Consider the following 12,258-nt stretch of genomic DNA (forward strand, 5'->3'; position numbering starts at 1 on the left):
ACCAAAAGCAAATTGGAAATTATCATCAAAATGTCTGCATATGGCCATACACCCATATGAAATCTTACACTCATGCTAACACCCTTCCAATTTACAGTAGTTACTTCCTTTTTACATTGCTACGCAGACGGGAGCAACCACTACAATATTGTACAGCAAGAATAAATTACTTAGCTATATTTATGTGTCAAAATACTTGCATTATTAAATTTACTGCTAGAACCATCTGTTGTATTGTGTCATGTACATTCAAATGTGCTGCAATTTCTCTGTCCTGGAAAGTGTATTATGAGACAAAGCACACAATATTGCTTCAGTCAGAATTTTTTAATCGTATTCCTACAAAATCATGTAAACAGTAGCATACAGATCCAGAAAAATCAATATAATATAATGGTGCATAAACTGTAAGTTTAGAAGAACGTCAGGAACACTTCAACAGTTTATAAATTAATATATACAGTAATGGGTACTCATCATTAGATAAGAACACCTCAAAACTGAGGAACTTAGGTGCAAGAGCTGTAAAACAACAGAAGTGCTCCGACACCAAACTTGACCATGAGGCAACATTGCAATCTACATGACTGCTTGTTGTCGTTTCATATTAAGCATTCGATTTAGCTGCTAGAAAGTATAAAACAAAAGTTTTGGTAGGAAGTTTATTTTTATTTGAAATCATATAGCAAACATCCCTAAAGTAATAAAAAACCCAAAAAATTGAATACTCCATAAACAGGTTTCTAGAAGAGTGAAACTGAAGCTTACTAGGCTGCACAAAGAGGTCATTGACATCTCCATTCCATGCTAGTTCAAACAGAGCACCAAAAGGCATCTCTAGCTAAAGAAAACGTTTCAGGTAGTTTATAAATGGAGAGCGGTGGGTGGAGGGAAAAAGAAAGAAAGATGCAGAGCACGTATTGGGCTGATGCAAAATTCCTGCTTCCACATGCAGCATTCTGGGCAGTTTAGCTCTTTATTGAATTAGAAAGTCATGGGAATGTAACACCATTGATAATTTGTTAACTCTGGGCTATTTTGCTTAAAAAAACCCTCCAAAACAATAAAGAAAAATATAATCTTCAGCCTGTCTGCGATCAAAGTCATATTCAAAGTGTTCTTACAACATTGCCCTTTACGAGATCAGGGACACACAGTAGAATGCAGGATATATCACTCTTATTTAGATGACACATTAAACAGAAAATGAGTTATTACTTTCCTTTTCTCCTGTCTGTACAACCATATTTCACAGGGGGGAAAAAATAATAAAAGTATGGTAAACATATCCTAAAGAAATAAAAGGCATTCTTCCCCATATTAGAAAATTTCAGATATCAGTGAAAATACGGACTGCATAAAATGACTAGGATTATCCTGGAAACACCTGACACTGCAAAAACTCTCTTAACTGGGTACCCTATAATATGATTTTCAGAGAATCTTTCCAACATTAAATATATTTTTCTGTTTCTAGAGTTGAAGTAGAATTTTATGCCATCTTGTTTTGGTACATTTTTCATACCTGACCAATCACTTCCCCTTACAATGAAAATTAATACTGCACTAATAAAGGTGCATTTATTTACAATAAAGGGGAGGTCATATCTAGCCACCTAAAGCTTTTTGCTGTATTTTCTTCCAGTTGTTTAGGAACAAATTCTGTTCACCTTTTCTATAGGAAATCCTGAGTAGTAAGGTGAAGAACGTTTGGCAGATAGCACCAATTTTCCATCACTTGTCTTAATTAACAGGGTACATTTATCATCAGCAATGCATCTAGAAGCACTATTGTAGTTGAACCTAAATGCCCAAGTAAGAGCTTATTGTAAAACACTGTTATGCCTGTTGCCAGAATCCGAGCCAACACTAAAACTCCAGGAACAGGAGAAAAGATTTCCGCTAACTCTGAGGACGCAGGTTGCAAACACAGAAAAAGGCCTGAAATTCTAGCCCAAATCTTTTCCTTATAATGGATGGGGGTAGAGAAAACTACAGCTGGTGGGAAGAATAGAAAGAAACCCTTGAACTGCTGTTGTCTGTCACCTTTCAAGCAACACGCTTCCAAGCTGCCCACTTAGCATTAATGCAAAGGTGCAGCACTCTGAAGGTGTTTATAAACGACCCAAACCCTTTGCTATTGCTTCCACCAGAGCAGCTCAAGCAGCGAGTGCTTTATTGTAAGCCAGACTGCCAACAGCTTCCAGCATTTAATTACCATGTTATGTTTCAGGCTTGGAGAGGTTTATGTCTGACATTAGCCGACAGGATTTGGTGATATTAGAGCCCTAGTTCATTTCCTGCTGCTGTTTTTACTTGTATTGCTAAACTTGCAATAGCAACCATGACAGACCAGAAAATCTAACACAGAAGAGGCTAAACTTAGCAATTTGGGCTTAAACTTAAGCTGGGTTTAAACTACTAATAGACAAACATTTCATTGGATTGGCCTTGTACATAGGCCTGGAAAAGTTTTATCGCAGATGTATCTGCAGCTTTGTGTAAACTATTAATGTACTACAGCAACACTAATTTGGTATTCACAGAGATAGTAATAGCACAGTTTTTACACATCTTTTGCCCTCTCTTCATTGTCATTATTCCCATGCCTAAAAAGACACAGGCACAAACTCCTAACAAGACCTCACATTCTTATCTGTAGCCTGCAGACTTCCCTCCCACTGATACGTAAGTGATTTCCATTTCCTCACTCACGTTATCCCATGGAGATCTTATACTCACATATACACGTACTGTGATAAAGGAGAACTGATATGACAATATAAACACAACTAGCAGACCTCAATACAAATGATATCGCCAACAACAGTGAACCTTGAGAAACTCCAAATATACTAACACATCTAAGACCTTGTTCAATGTTGTAACAGATAGCACCAGCAAAATGGTATTGAAGAGTGTCAGGTGAAAATGTTTCCCTCTGCTAACTTTGGTCACATTTCTCATTTTCCCACCCTCCCATACTTTGTTTTTTCTCTACTGCTTCATGCTAGCTTTTGTGTCTGATTTGATAAAGACAATGCAGTTGTGAAATGCATTATAGCTCCCCCAGAATCTTCCCATTTTTAACCATTTATTAAAAAAATAGATTTAAACCAGGACATTTTAAGTTAAATGAATGAAAAAGTTGATAAGAACAATGAAGGTACCGTGGCAGTCTTAAGGAGGTAATCAAATTATGACAATTTTACAGTAAAAACGATCATTACAACCCTTCTCTCTAAAATCATCCCCAGAGTTACATGGCTGCCTGTACTCCATCACTAAGCTTACATGAGAAATCTAAGTAAGATCTCTGAAAAATAAAGGCAAAGGAGTATAGAGAAATCTTCTGAAGTCTTTCAGCAATCTCTTGACTGAACTACAAATGTGTACCAAAAAATCCTGCTTAACAAGGTATAATGCAAACCAGATTTACCAAAGAAATCTTTTCTGTACACATATGAACAAGGTTTTCATGTACGAAACCATCAAACAAAAAAATCTCGTCTCTCAAAGGTGTTTTTTTTTGTTTGGGTGTTATACATAACTACCAATGCAGTCAATATATATTAAGTTAAGCCAATTCATACATTATACCCAGCAATTCACACAATATACCAGTGGGAGGAGATGAACAATATTCTGGTCGAATACATTTATTTTAATCCTCAAAGCACAACCCTTTTTCTTCATCATCATCATCAGTAGAATCTGCATAGGACTCAATAGTGTTGTACATGAAAGAGTACAGCTTGACATCTGGTCCTGAAGTAGAACAGCTTCTGCATTCTTCATTGTAATATCTCAGTAACAGCCTATAAATGTCCCCTTAAAAATGAAAAGAAATAAAAACATGTAAGATCATGCCATATGAAGAACGTATGATTGCAAATGACTAGAAATGCACACTCTCACTGAGATAGTGGCTAGGAGCATCTCTTTAAATGAGCTGTGAAAGAGGAGGTAGACAACTGTATGAGGGGAATGTAACTGTTTCCAAGTTTGTTGAAAACATAGAGTGAGCTCCCTCAACTTCCTGCTGAGCTTTCTGCACAAGCTATCCCAACGTTAGGCTTGCATATGTGTTACTTAAAAGTGTATTGCCAATTACCTATCTTTGTGCTTCTGTCCCAGAAATTAAAGACATTTGACAATTATAGTGGGGCAATGGATACATTGCTTTTCTTGTATTGCTACTGCATAACACATCTGACCACATCTTGCAGGATCAAGCCAGAACCACTATAAGACAAATCTGTATCAAAAATGCGTAAGCAGATTTTCCCTTTTTAAAGCATTTTGAGTTATTATTAAAAACTTTTGCAAACCTTCTGTCTACCACATGTATCTGTATTTTCCAAATTCTGGAGCATAACTCCCAAGTGAATTAGAAAAGGATTCTAGAAGTCTTCTAACAGATTAACACTGCGCAGCGGACCCTGACTCAGAAGAGCTCCCCACTCTGGAAACAGGTACAAAATAAACCAAGACCTATTTGCTTGTGTTCAGGACTTGGTGACAGTAATTCTTATTGGACAATTTCTACTTATAGAGATGGTTAAGTCTCTTTGCTGCATGAAAAGATTTCTTTATGCTTACCAATAGTTTGGCCCTTCTCACAGAGAAAAGTGTGCATGCTGTAAATATCTCGCATCAGCTCCACATCTCCAAAGGTAAAATAAACAACATCACGTCCAGCCTCAGCAGCTGCCAGTATCTGTATTAAGGCTGAAACAACAAAAAAGATTACACACACGAATACAGGATAAAACAATTTGCTGAAGGGAAAAATACAGCCTAAGTTTACAGCAAATAATCACACCACCAGCAGTATGAACAATGGGTGGGTAAGTATTACTTCCACTTTTAAAACAAAGTAAAGAATACTGGGCACTGCAGCTCAGAATGTTGAAGTGTTCTGCTGGAGTCACTAGTGACAACCACCCTTACTTTCCAGATAAACAATGTGCTTAAAAATCAAAGGGTTTTTTTGGTCTGTATCCGCCCCCAAGCACCATGCAACCATTAGTTATCCAATAAATGTGTGCGACAGCCTAAGACGACAGCACCATCTTAGATCCTGGTTTAAGCTGTTTGCATCGAGTCACAAATAGCCAGGTAAAAAGCATCCAGTAGCACATCACAATTTCCATTCTCTACCACCCTTCAGAAGGAATGGAGCCAACCCTTTCACTAGCTAAGCTACACAAAGCAGGAGCTGACCCAACTTTTAGCTGCCAGGAGATCTATGGTTCTGCAGCCTCCTACTGCGCACCTTAAGGTGTCCATCTTACCTATAAGAGAAGCATGCAGCATGGAATATGATGTCTCATTCCAACCTATAAAAAACGAGTGGCAATGCAAGAATGCAATTGAGGTTACTCAACTTCCAGCTTTATGTCAAACTCGCTGGACCAAGCTGCATCCCCAAGTTCTGTCGATGGCTAACATTACAAAATGGACAGACTTTGTTTTCCTATATGGAAAAGAAAGAAGAATGCTTCCTATCTTGGAAACAGATTTTTGAAGACTCATCTTGAGAAATCATCTGGGGCATTGATCAATGGTCCAGCTGAGCCAAGCCAATGACCCACTGCAACTGGAGAAAGTGGCTCTGGTCCAGCTACATTTTCTCCCTTCTCACCCACCTCCTGACTTTTCTGCAGCTCTCAGGTGCTCGTCAGACATCTCACTGAGCCAACTCCATTCACCAACCTGGCAGAAAATTTATATGACAAAAGAATAAAAGCTAACTGTTTTCTGCTAGATCTGCAGTTGAATTGGCTGAGTGAAGGGTTTGCTAAAAGCCAGAGCTGATGTAAGGGAGGGCACCAGACCATATGGCCAAGAACAGGGAAGGGGAGAAGAAAAACCAGGACCCTTTTAGGTAGCACCAAACTATTACAAGAGTGCAGCTTTTTCACCAACCAGTACTGTGAGGCTGGAGTGTCACAGATGCATGCAATCAATCACACATTCATTTCAGGTAATGTTACAACAGTCCAAATAATGGACCCCAGCAACAATTTAATCTATTGCGGCTTGTCTTATTTCAGAGCCTATGGGTGCAGTTCTGATATTAATTCTTTCCTTTTCCACCCAGTAAGTAGAGTTAATTAAAATGTGATTAATATTGTCTTTGTAAAGATTAATTTTAAGTAAAACAGCATACGTACTGCATTACCACCTGCTACTGGAAACTAAATAGAAAGCTGTTCATAGCTCGGCTCAAGAATCTTTCACATTTTTAAACAGAGACCTAATAAAATGCTGCATTCTTTAATCAAAAAAACCTCTTGTAAACCCATAGCTAAAATTATAAATTACATGATTCACATGTGAAATTAATCTCAATCTGGGAATGATATTTTAATTAAACTACTGAACCAGCTGTGGATTTGGTAAAGCTTCAGTAGTTCAGCTTTTAAAGGGTCTAATTAACTAGCTTGCATAGGGGAACAGAACCTAATGAATCTTATTATTCATTCCAAACAAACAATGCAGTTTCATTTTACAGAAGATATTAAAAATATCCTACTGTTTATTTTGAATTGCTATAGACCTTATGAAACGAGGGTCAAAATTTCTGTCAAGAATCAGGCTTCACAATCTTCTGGGCATTGATGATATACAATACCATGTGAAATTTCCATGCTACTGATTGTCCTGGTTTCGGCTGGGATAGAGTTAATTTTCTTTCCAGTAGCTGGTATAGTGTTATGTTTTGGATTCAGTATGAGAAGAATGTTGATAACACACTGATGTTTTCAATGGTTGCTAAGTAGTGTTTAGACTAAGTCAAGGATTTTTCAGCTTCTCCTTCCCAGCCAGCAAGAAGGCTGGAGGGGCCCAAGAAGTTGGGAGGGGACACAGCCAGGGCAGCTGCCCCAAACTGGCCAAAGGGATATTCCATACCATGTGACGTCACGCCCAGTATATACACTGGGGGGAGTTGGCTGGGGCAGGGTGGATCGCTGCTCAGGAACTAACTGGGCATCAGTCCACGAGTGGTGAGCAATTGCATTGTGCATCACTTGTTTTGTATATTCCAATTCTTTTATTATTATTATTGTCATTTCATTATTGTTATTACTATCATTATTATTTTCTTCCTTTCTGTTCTATTAAACTGTTCTTATCTCAACCCACAAGTTTTACCATTTTCCTTCCAATTCTCTCCCCCATCTCACCGGGGAGGGGGGGAAGCGAGCGAGCAGCTGCATAGTGCTTATTTGCTAGCTGGGGTTAAACCATGACACTGATACAGAAAGGAGCATCACATGAAGAGCAATAGACCCTGTGGTACAGGGGTCTGGAGGAATCTGGGCTCTCTTGCCCCATGCACCCAGCTGATGTGATCCCATTTAACTCTTCTAGACTCACACCTGAAGGGATGGCTGTGCTGACATACCTTCTTCTACCACCCAGTGAGGGTGGTAGAAGCATAATACAAATCCCTCTAGGGACCCAACTATCCTCACAGGCCCTACACCTTCAATCCCTTTTACCCAGAGGGAAGGATGTTATCACCAGGGACTCCTCTCCTGCAGTACCCTTGCAGCAGCGCAGCCAAAGTCCAGAGATCGGTGCGAGGCAAGCGGCACCAGAGACACCGCAGGGGCAAGCAGAGCGGAGCTCCACTACTGCAGGTGCAGCAATGCTACACTGGGCAAAATGCCCCATACTGCTTGTGTTGTTGCCTATTGTGTAAGTTCAGAACCACAGTACTATCGTAGTAGCACCTCAATATTGCACGCATTTACATGAGGCAAGATGCATGCTTTTCTCTCCTTCCACTAATCCTACAAGGGTCTTTTTAAAGCTGACAGCAGTCTTCCTATTGAACTTCATTTTCTCAGATAAATAAGAACACCAATTCAGCTAAAAAGTACTTTCTCACAATCATTAGAAGTTAAATTTATGTATTTATGAGATGCCTTATCAGATCATCTCCTTTGCATTTTCAATAAAACAAGACTTTTCCAATCTTTAGACAGTTGCACAGAGCCCCTGCAGCTAGTAATTGTTAAATTATCCTCTGGTTTGAAGAGCAAGACAAGATCTTCCAACTTCTCCCAATTACATAAACGTACTTTTTTCAGTATTGAAAGCCTTAAGTTTATAGTAAAATTTTGTGGAAATACCCCTAACTTAACTGGAATCTGGCTTTTTTACGTACCAGGTCTTTAATTTATAAAGCCAGATTATTCTTTTCCTCCCTTAAGACAACTTCAGTTTTCACATCATCCGTGACCTTGAATGAAACCATATTTTATACACAATCATGCACCTTTAATTCATGACTAAAAAAAAAATCATGGCAAAATATCATAATGCATTATGGAACTTATCCAGTTATATCCAATTATATCAATTACTTTGGTGGTTCTGAAGTCTTTGTTACAGATCCAGATACTACTTCTGGAAGGACAAGGGTATATATTTAAGAACGTTAAATGAAAAAGCAAGTTTTTAAACTATGAAAATTGTTTTGTCATTGCAATACGCTGTCAAGCCTGTGTAGTCAACAAAAGCTATTTATTTGGGTTCAGTGAAACTGTGATACTGATAATCTCAGAGTTTTCTAAAACATACTCAGAAATGAAGAATTTATGACTCCCTATGAAGTGTAAAAGATTATTCTCCAGCGTAAGAAATTTGCTTATAATGAAACGAAACCACTGAAAGAATTTGCAGTTCAGAATAACCCTATACAGCATTTTAGAACAAAAGGGAGAAACACCTTTAGCACTTATGACATATGACGGAGTATCTGTGAACTAGAAAAGACTTCATATGGTAATCACACATCAAATGCAACTCTATTCTGACAAAACCACACATGACAAACTACTGTACTCTTTTAGTAGCTCTTAGTTTACAAAAATAAAGAATGAAGCCATCTTGTTTCTAGTCAGCATCAGCTCAGAGAAAAACATCACATACTAAATGACTAGCTCCATATCCCATAGCATATCACTGTCATTTAATTCTCTTTATTAAGTATTGATTTTTCAGAGTCAACTAAGAAATTAAGCTGAGTTTACAACAAGAGTAACTTAAGTGCAAGTTAAACCAATGTCTGTCTCTGTAAGGTCTGCCAAAAGAACAGGAGAAGACTTGAGAGTACACACATAGATTTAGATGAATTTTTCACAACAGCAGCAGTGCTGTAACTTGCTGTTAAGTGTTAACTCTTGCAGACTTTGGAAAAAAAAAAAAAAATAAGGTTGATCCAAAACCAGAGCAAAAGTTACATAAATGAAAGCTCAAACTAAAACATTAAGTTAAAATAAAACTGAGACAATGTTCAAGACTTTACATGCTCTTGTTCTGGCCAGAGTTCATATCCAAGTTACAAAGCACCACATCTCATGGCTCATTTCTTTGTCTACATCAAAGACTTTTCTTATGGGCTACCTCACCAAATAGACTCAGCTCTGGTGGTCTTTGTCATTATGCTTTAGTTTTGAGCTCCGACCAATGGGGAAAGAAGTAAAGCACTGCAGTGAGCAATCCCTATTCTAAAAGTCACATCCAGTGTTGAACAAATAATGGCTTAGATCAGATGAGCCATATTTTTATCAGAAGGCCATATGTTAAAAAAAATATACATGCGATATTACAGTTCAGATCCAAGAGGAGGCCTTATGCAGATCAAAGCATTTATTAAACCTTCCTAACATAATCAAGTATGGTCAGATCCTGCAGTAAATACTACCTCTGATATTGATGATCTGCAGTAGGCAGCCCATTTTATCTAATGGAAATCAAAAAACAACTGTCAGGAAATCAATGAGCATTGAGGAAAAAAATAGATGCTCAATGAATAAAACACATTAAGAAAGAAAACTAATGAAGCTGGTAGCCTGGTGATTGTTTGTCTCAATATAACTACCTAAAGCTGTGCAGAAAAGCAAATGTTAAATACTATCCAAATGTTTGAAAACAACAAAAATGTAAATTTCTACTTAGAACTATATGAATCAGGATATCAATTTAAATGTCAGGATCCATCAGTTCTTGGCGTGATGGGAAAAAGTCTTAAATGAATGTAGGCATGTGATATCTGCTGCATTATAAATACTCTAATTAAAAATAAAAGAACATGAGAAAGTGAGTGATATAGCAGGCAAGTCAGGAAAGAAAGAAGCGTGTCTGAGTGACTGGAAACCTCTCTGGCATACGGCAATATATTAAGGAGCAAAACTAAACATTAAGCATTGCCAGCAAGTTTGTGAAGCCTTGCAGATTACCAGGTATTTTAAACAGCTTTGCAGAGATACGAATTTTAGGCATAATCTGAAAAGGCTGCTCCAGAAAGGTCAACTGATTTATACGACTGAGAACTGCAATGAACATGTTCTTTTGTGAACTAATATTGCATGTTAGTGCTTTTGAAGGTTTCAGGTCCTTGTAAACCCAGCATTTCACCATAACGTACTTACCTCAAACTTTAAACTGAAAATAGCATATAAAGGCAGTGTGCATTTTTATTGTTTAAGGCCACAATACTCATGGCCTAAAGATCAAAGCTAATGAACCAGTTCTATGGAGAGTTTAACTACTATTCCAATTCTTGGCTAAAATGTATTAATTTGAAGAAAACAAAAAAATGTACTTGAACAACAACAACAAAAAGGCCAAGAATTAAAATTTATTTGATTCATTTGGACATTAATGAATTGCTACAATTTACCTTTTAATCGGGAGTCCCCTCCAAAGGCACCACATCCCCAGTTTCCTGTGGCTATTGCAGAGAGATGCTGAGGTGGAACATTGGGTCGAGAGAAGCCGCAATAGGCCTGCAGGCAGACAAGAGTCAGAAGATGAAGTTGACAAGCAATCTGGTGCAATATTTTCAAACAGTAAGGTGATAACAATAATCAGTATTGTCTTCTAGCAATACCAAATTCAAACTACTTCAATTCACCATTAGTCTTCCTTTAAATTTAAGGTCAATCACTAAAGAATTTAAGGCAGGAATAATTTTGCTTTATTTGGATCCAAGTTAAAAATTAGATACAGGTGCTGACTCCTAAGGATTTCATCACAGCTATGGGAAACTTTTCAGGATAGCCAGAGCAGAGAATAACTTTAACTGTAGATTGTATCACGTTTGTTGGGTTTTGGCCCATTTAGCACAAGACAGCTGAACCGCTGCGTCCAGTATTACTGAAATTCCTCAGAACTGAAAATAAAATACAAAATGGGCATCCTAGAATACAGGTCTGATGCAATAAATGAGGGTAGGAGGAAAAAGTGTGATATTCAATAAGAAATCTTGAGTAAAGGCAGATGCTTCCATGTATAGAAAAAAGGATAAATCTCTTCAGGAAGTTTTTCAACAGTACAAAAATTAATTGAATTGGTACAATTGTCTGGTACAGATTTAAGTACCCACGGTTTCACTCCAATCTGATCTAAGCTGCAAATTCAGACTTCTGTTAGTTGTAATTTAGCAGGGTACCATGATTCAGAGTTTGCATAAGGAGCACTTACACATCATCAGGTACATGCAGCTTCTTGAGCTCTTTCAAGTCAGAGCTATTAGCGTGCTTAATGTCCAAAGCATGTTTGTACAAAACTAGTGGGCCAAGCAAGCTAGTACTCTGGCTGTGTGGACAATAATTCTTCAAACTCCATCCTCCCAGTGAGGGAAATGGACTGGTGTTGCAACAGGATGCCATCTTCTTTTCAGCTTTTACTTAATGGGCATGTATTTCTCAACTCACCAGGACATGGAGAACAGAAACTGTCTTGTCAGACACAATAAGAAAGTCAGCAATTACTTGGAAGGACTTCAGCAGCAATGAAGAAAAATATCTACGTAAGTGCTCCCATATGATTTTTCATAGCAAATAAAGGATAAAGATAAAACTAATAACTTCTTTAAAAAAGAGACAATGCACCAATATTTTAAATAGGTTTCACCTAGGAATACAGGAATATGAAAAAAGCTTTCTGTCCAGTTTTAAAGCAGTTGCTTCCATATGGGAAGCAGAAGACCTGTTCCTTTTGAACTACATAAAGGAATCTGTTTTTAAGTTGTAGACAACTTCAAATATATGGTATCTCATATTGTTTAGAAGTTGTGTGATGTTTACAATTGGTTTGTTTTCATATAAAACTGTTATATATAGTTCTCACAGCTAACCATTTGAAACATAACTGTTCTGCATACCATAATTCTTAGGGAAGCATTTCTTGCCAAATATGAAGCTGTAGCTTTTTTTAATTGGTCACTATCAAAAT

General features: G+C 37.6%; 1 protein-coding gene across 4 annotated transcripts in view; it reads right to left on the reverse strand.

Moving 5' to 3' along the window:
- Nucleotides 1–312: 312 nt before the first annotated feature.
- PARG (poly(ADP-ribose) glycohydrolase) overlaps nt 313–12,258 on the reverse strand; it is a 75,350-nt gene continuing 63,404 nt past the window's right edge. For all 4 annotated transcript variants that reach the window (XM_030031165.2, XM_030031164.2, XM_030031163.2 and 1 more), the window contains 3 exons: nt 10,703–10,808; nt 4,603–4,731; nt 313–3,831 (listed from right to left, as the gene is read on the reverse strand). In XM_030031165.2, the coding sequence (XP_029887025.1) occupies nt 3,665–3,831; nt 4,603–4,731; nt 10,703–10,808 (402 nt within the window). In that variant the 3' untranslated portion in view covers nt 313–3,664. The remainder of the gene's footprint in view (nt 3,832–4,602; nt 4,732–10,702; nt 10,809–12,258) is intronic.

This window comes from Aquila chrysaetos, chromosome 11 (assembly GCF_900496995.4).
Source record: "Aquila chrysaetos chrysaetos chromosome 11, bAquChr1.4, whole genome shotgun sequence".
NCBI classification, from domain to species: Eukaryota; Metazoa; Chordata; class Aves; order Accipitriformes; family Accipitridae; genus Aquila; species Aquila chrysaetos.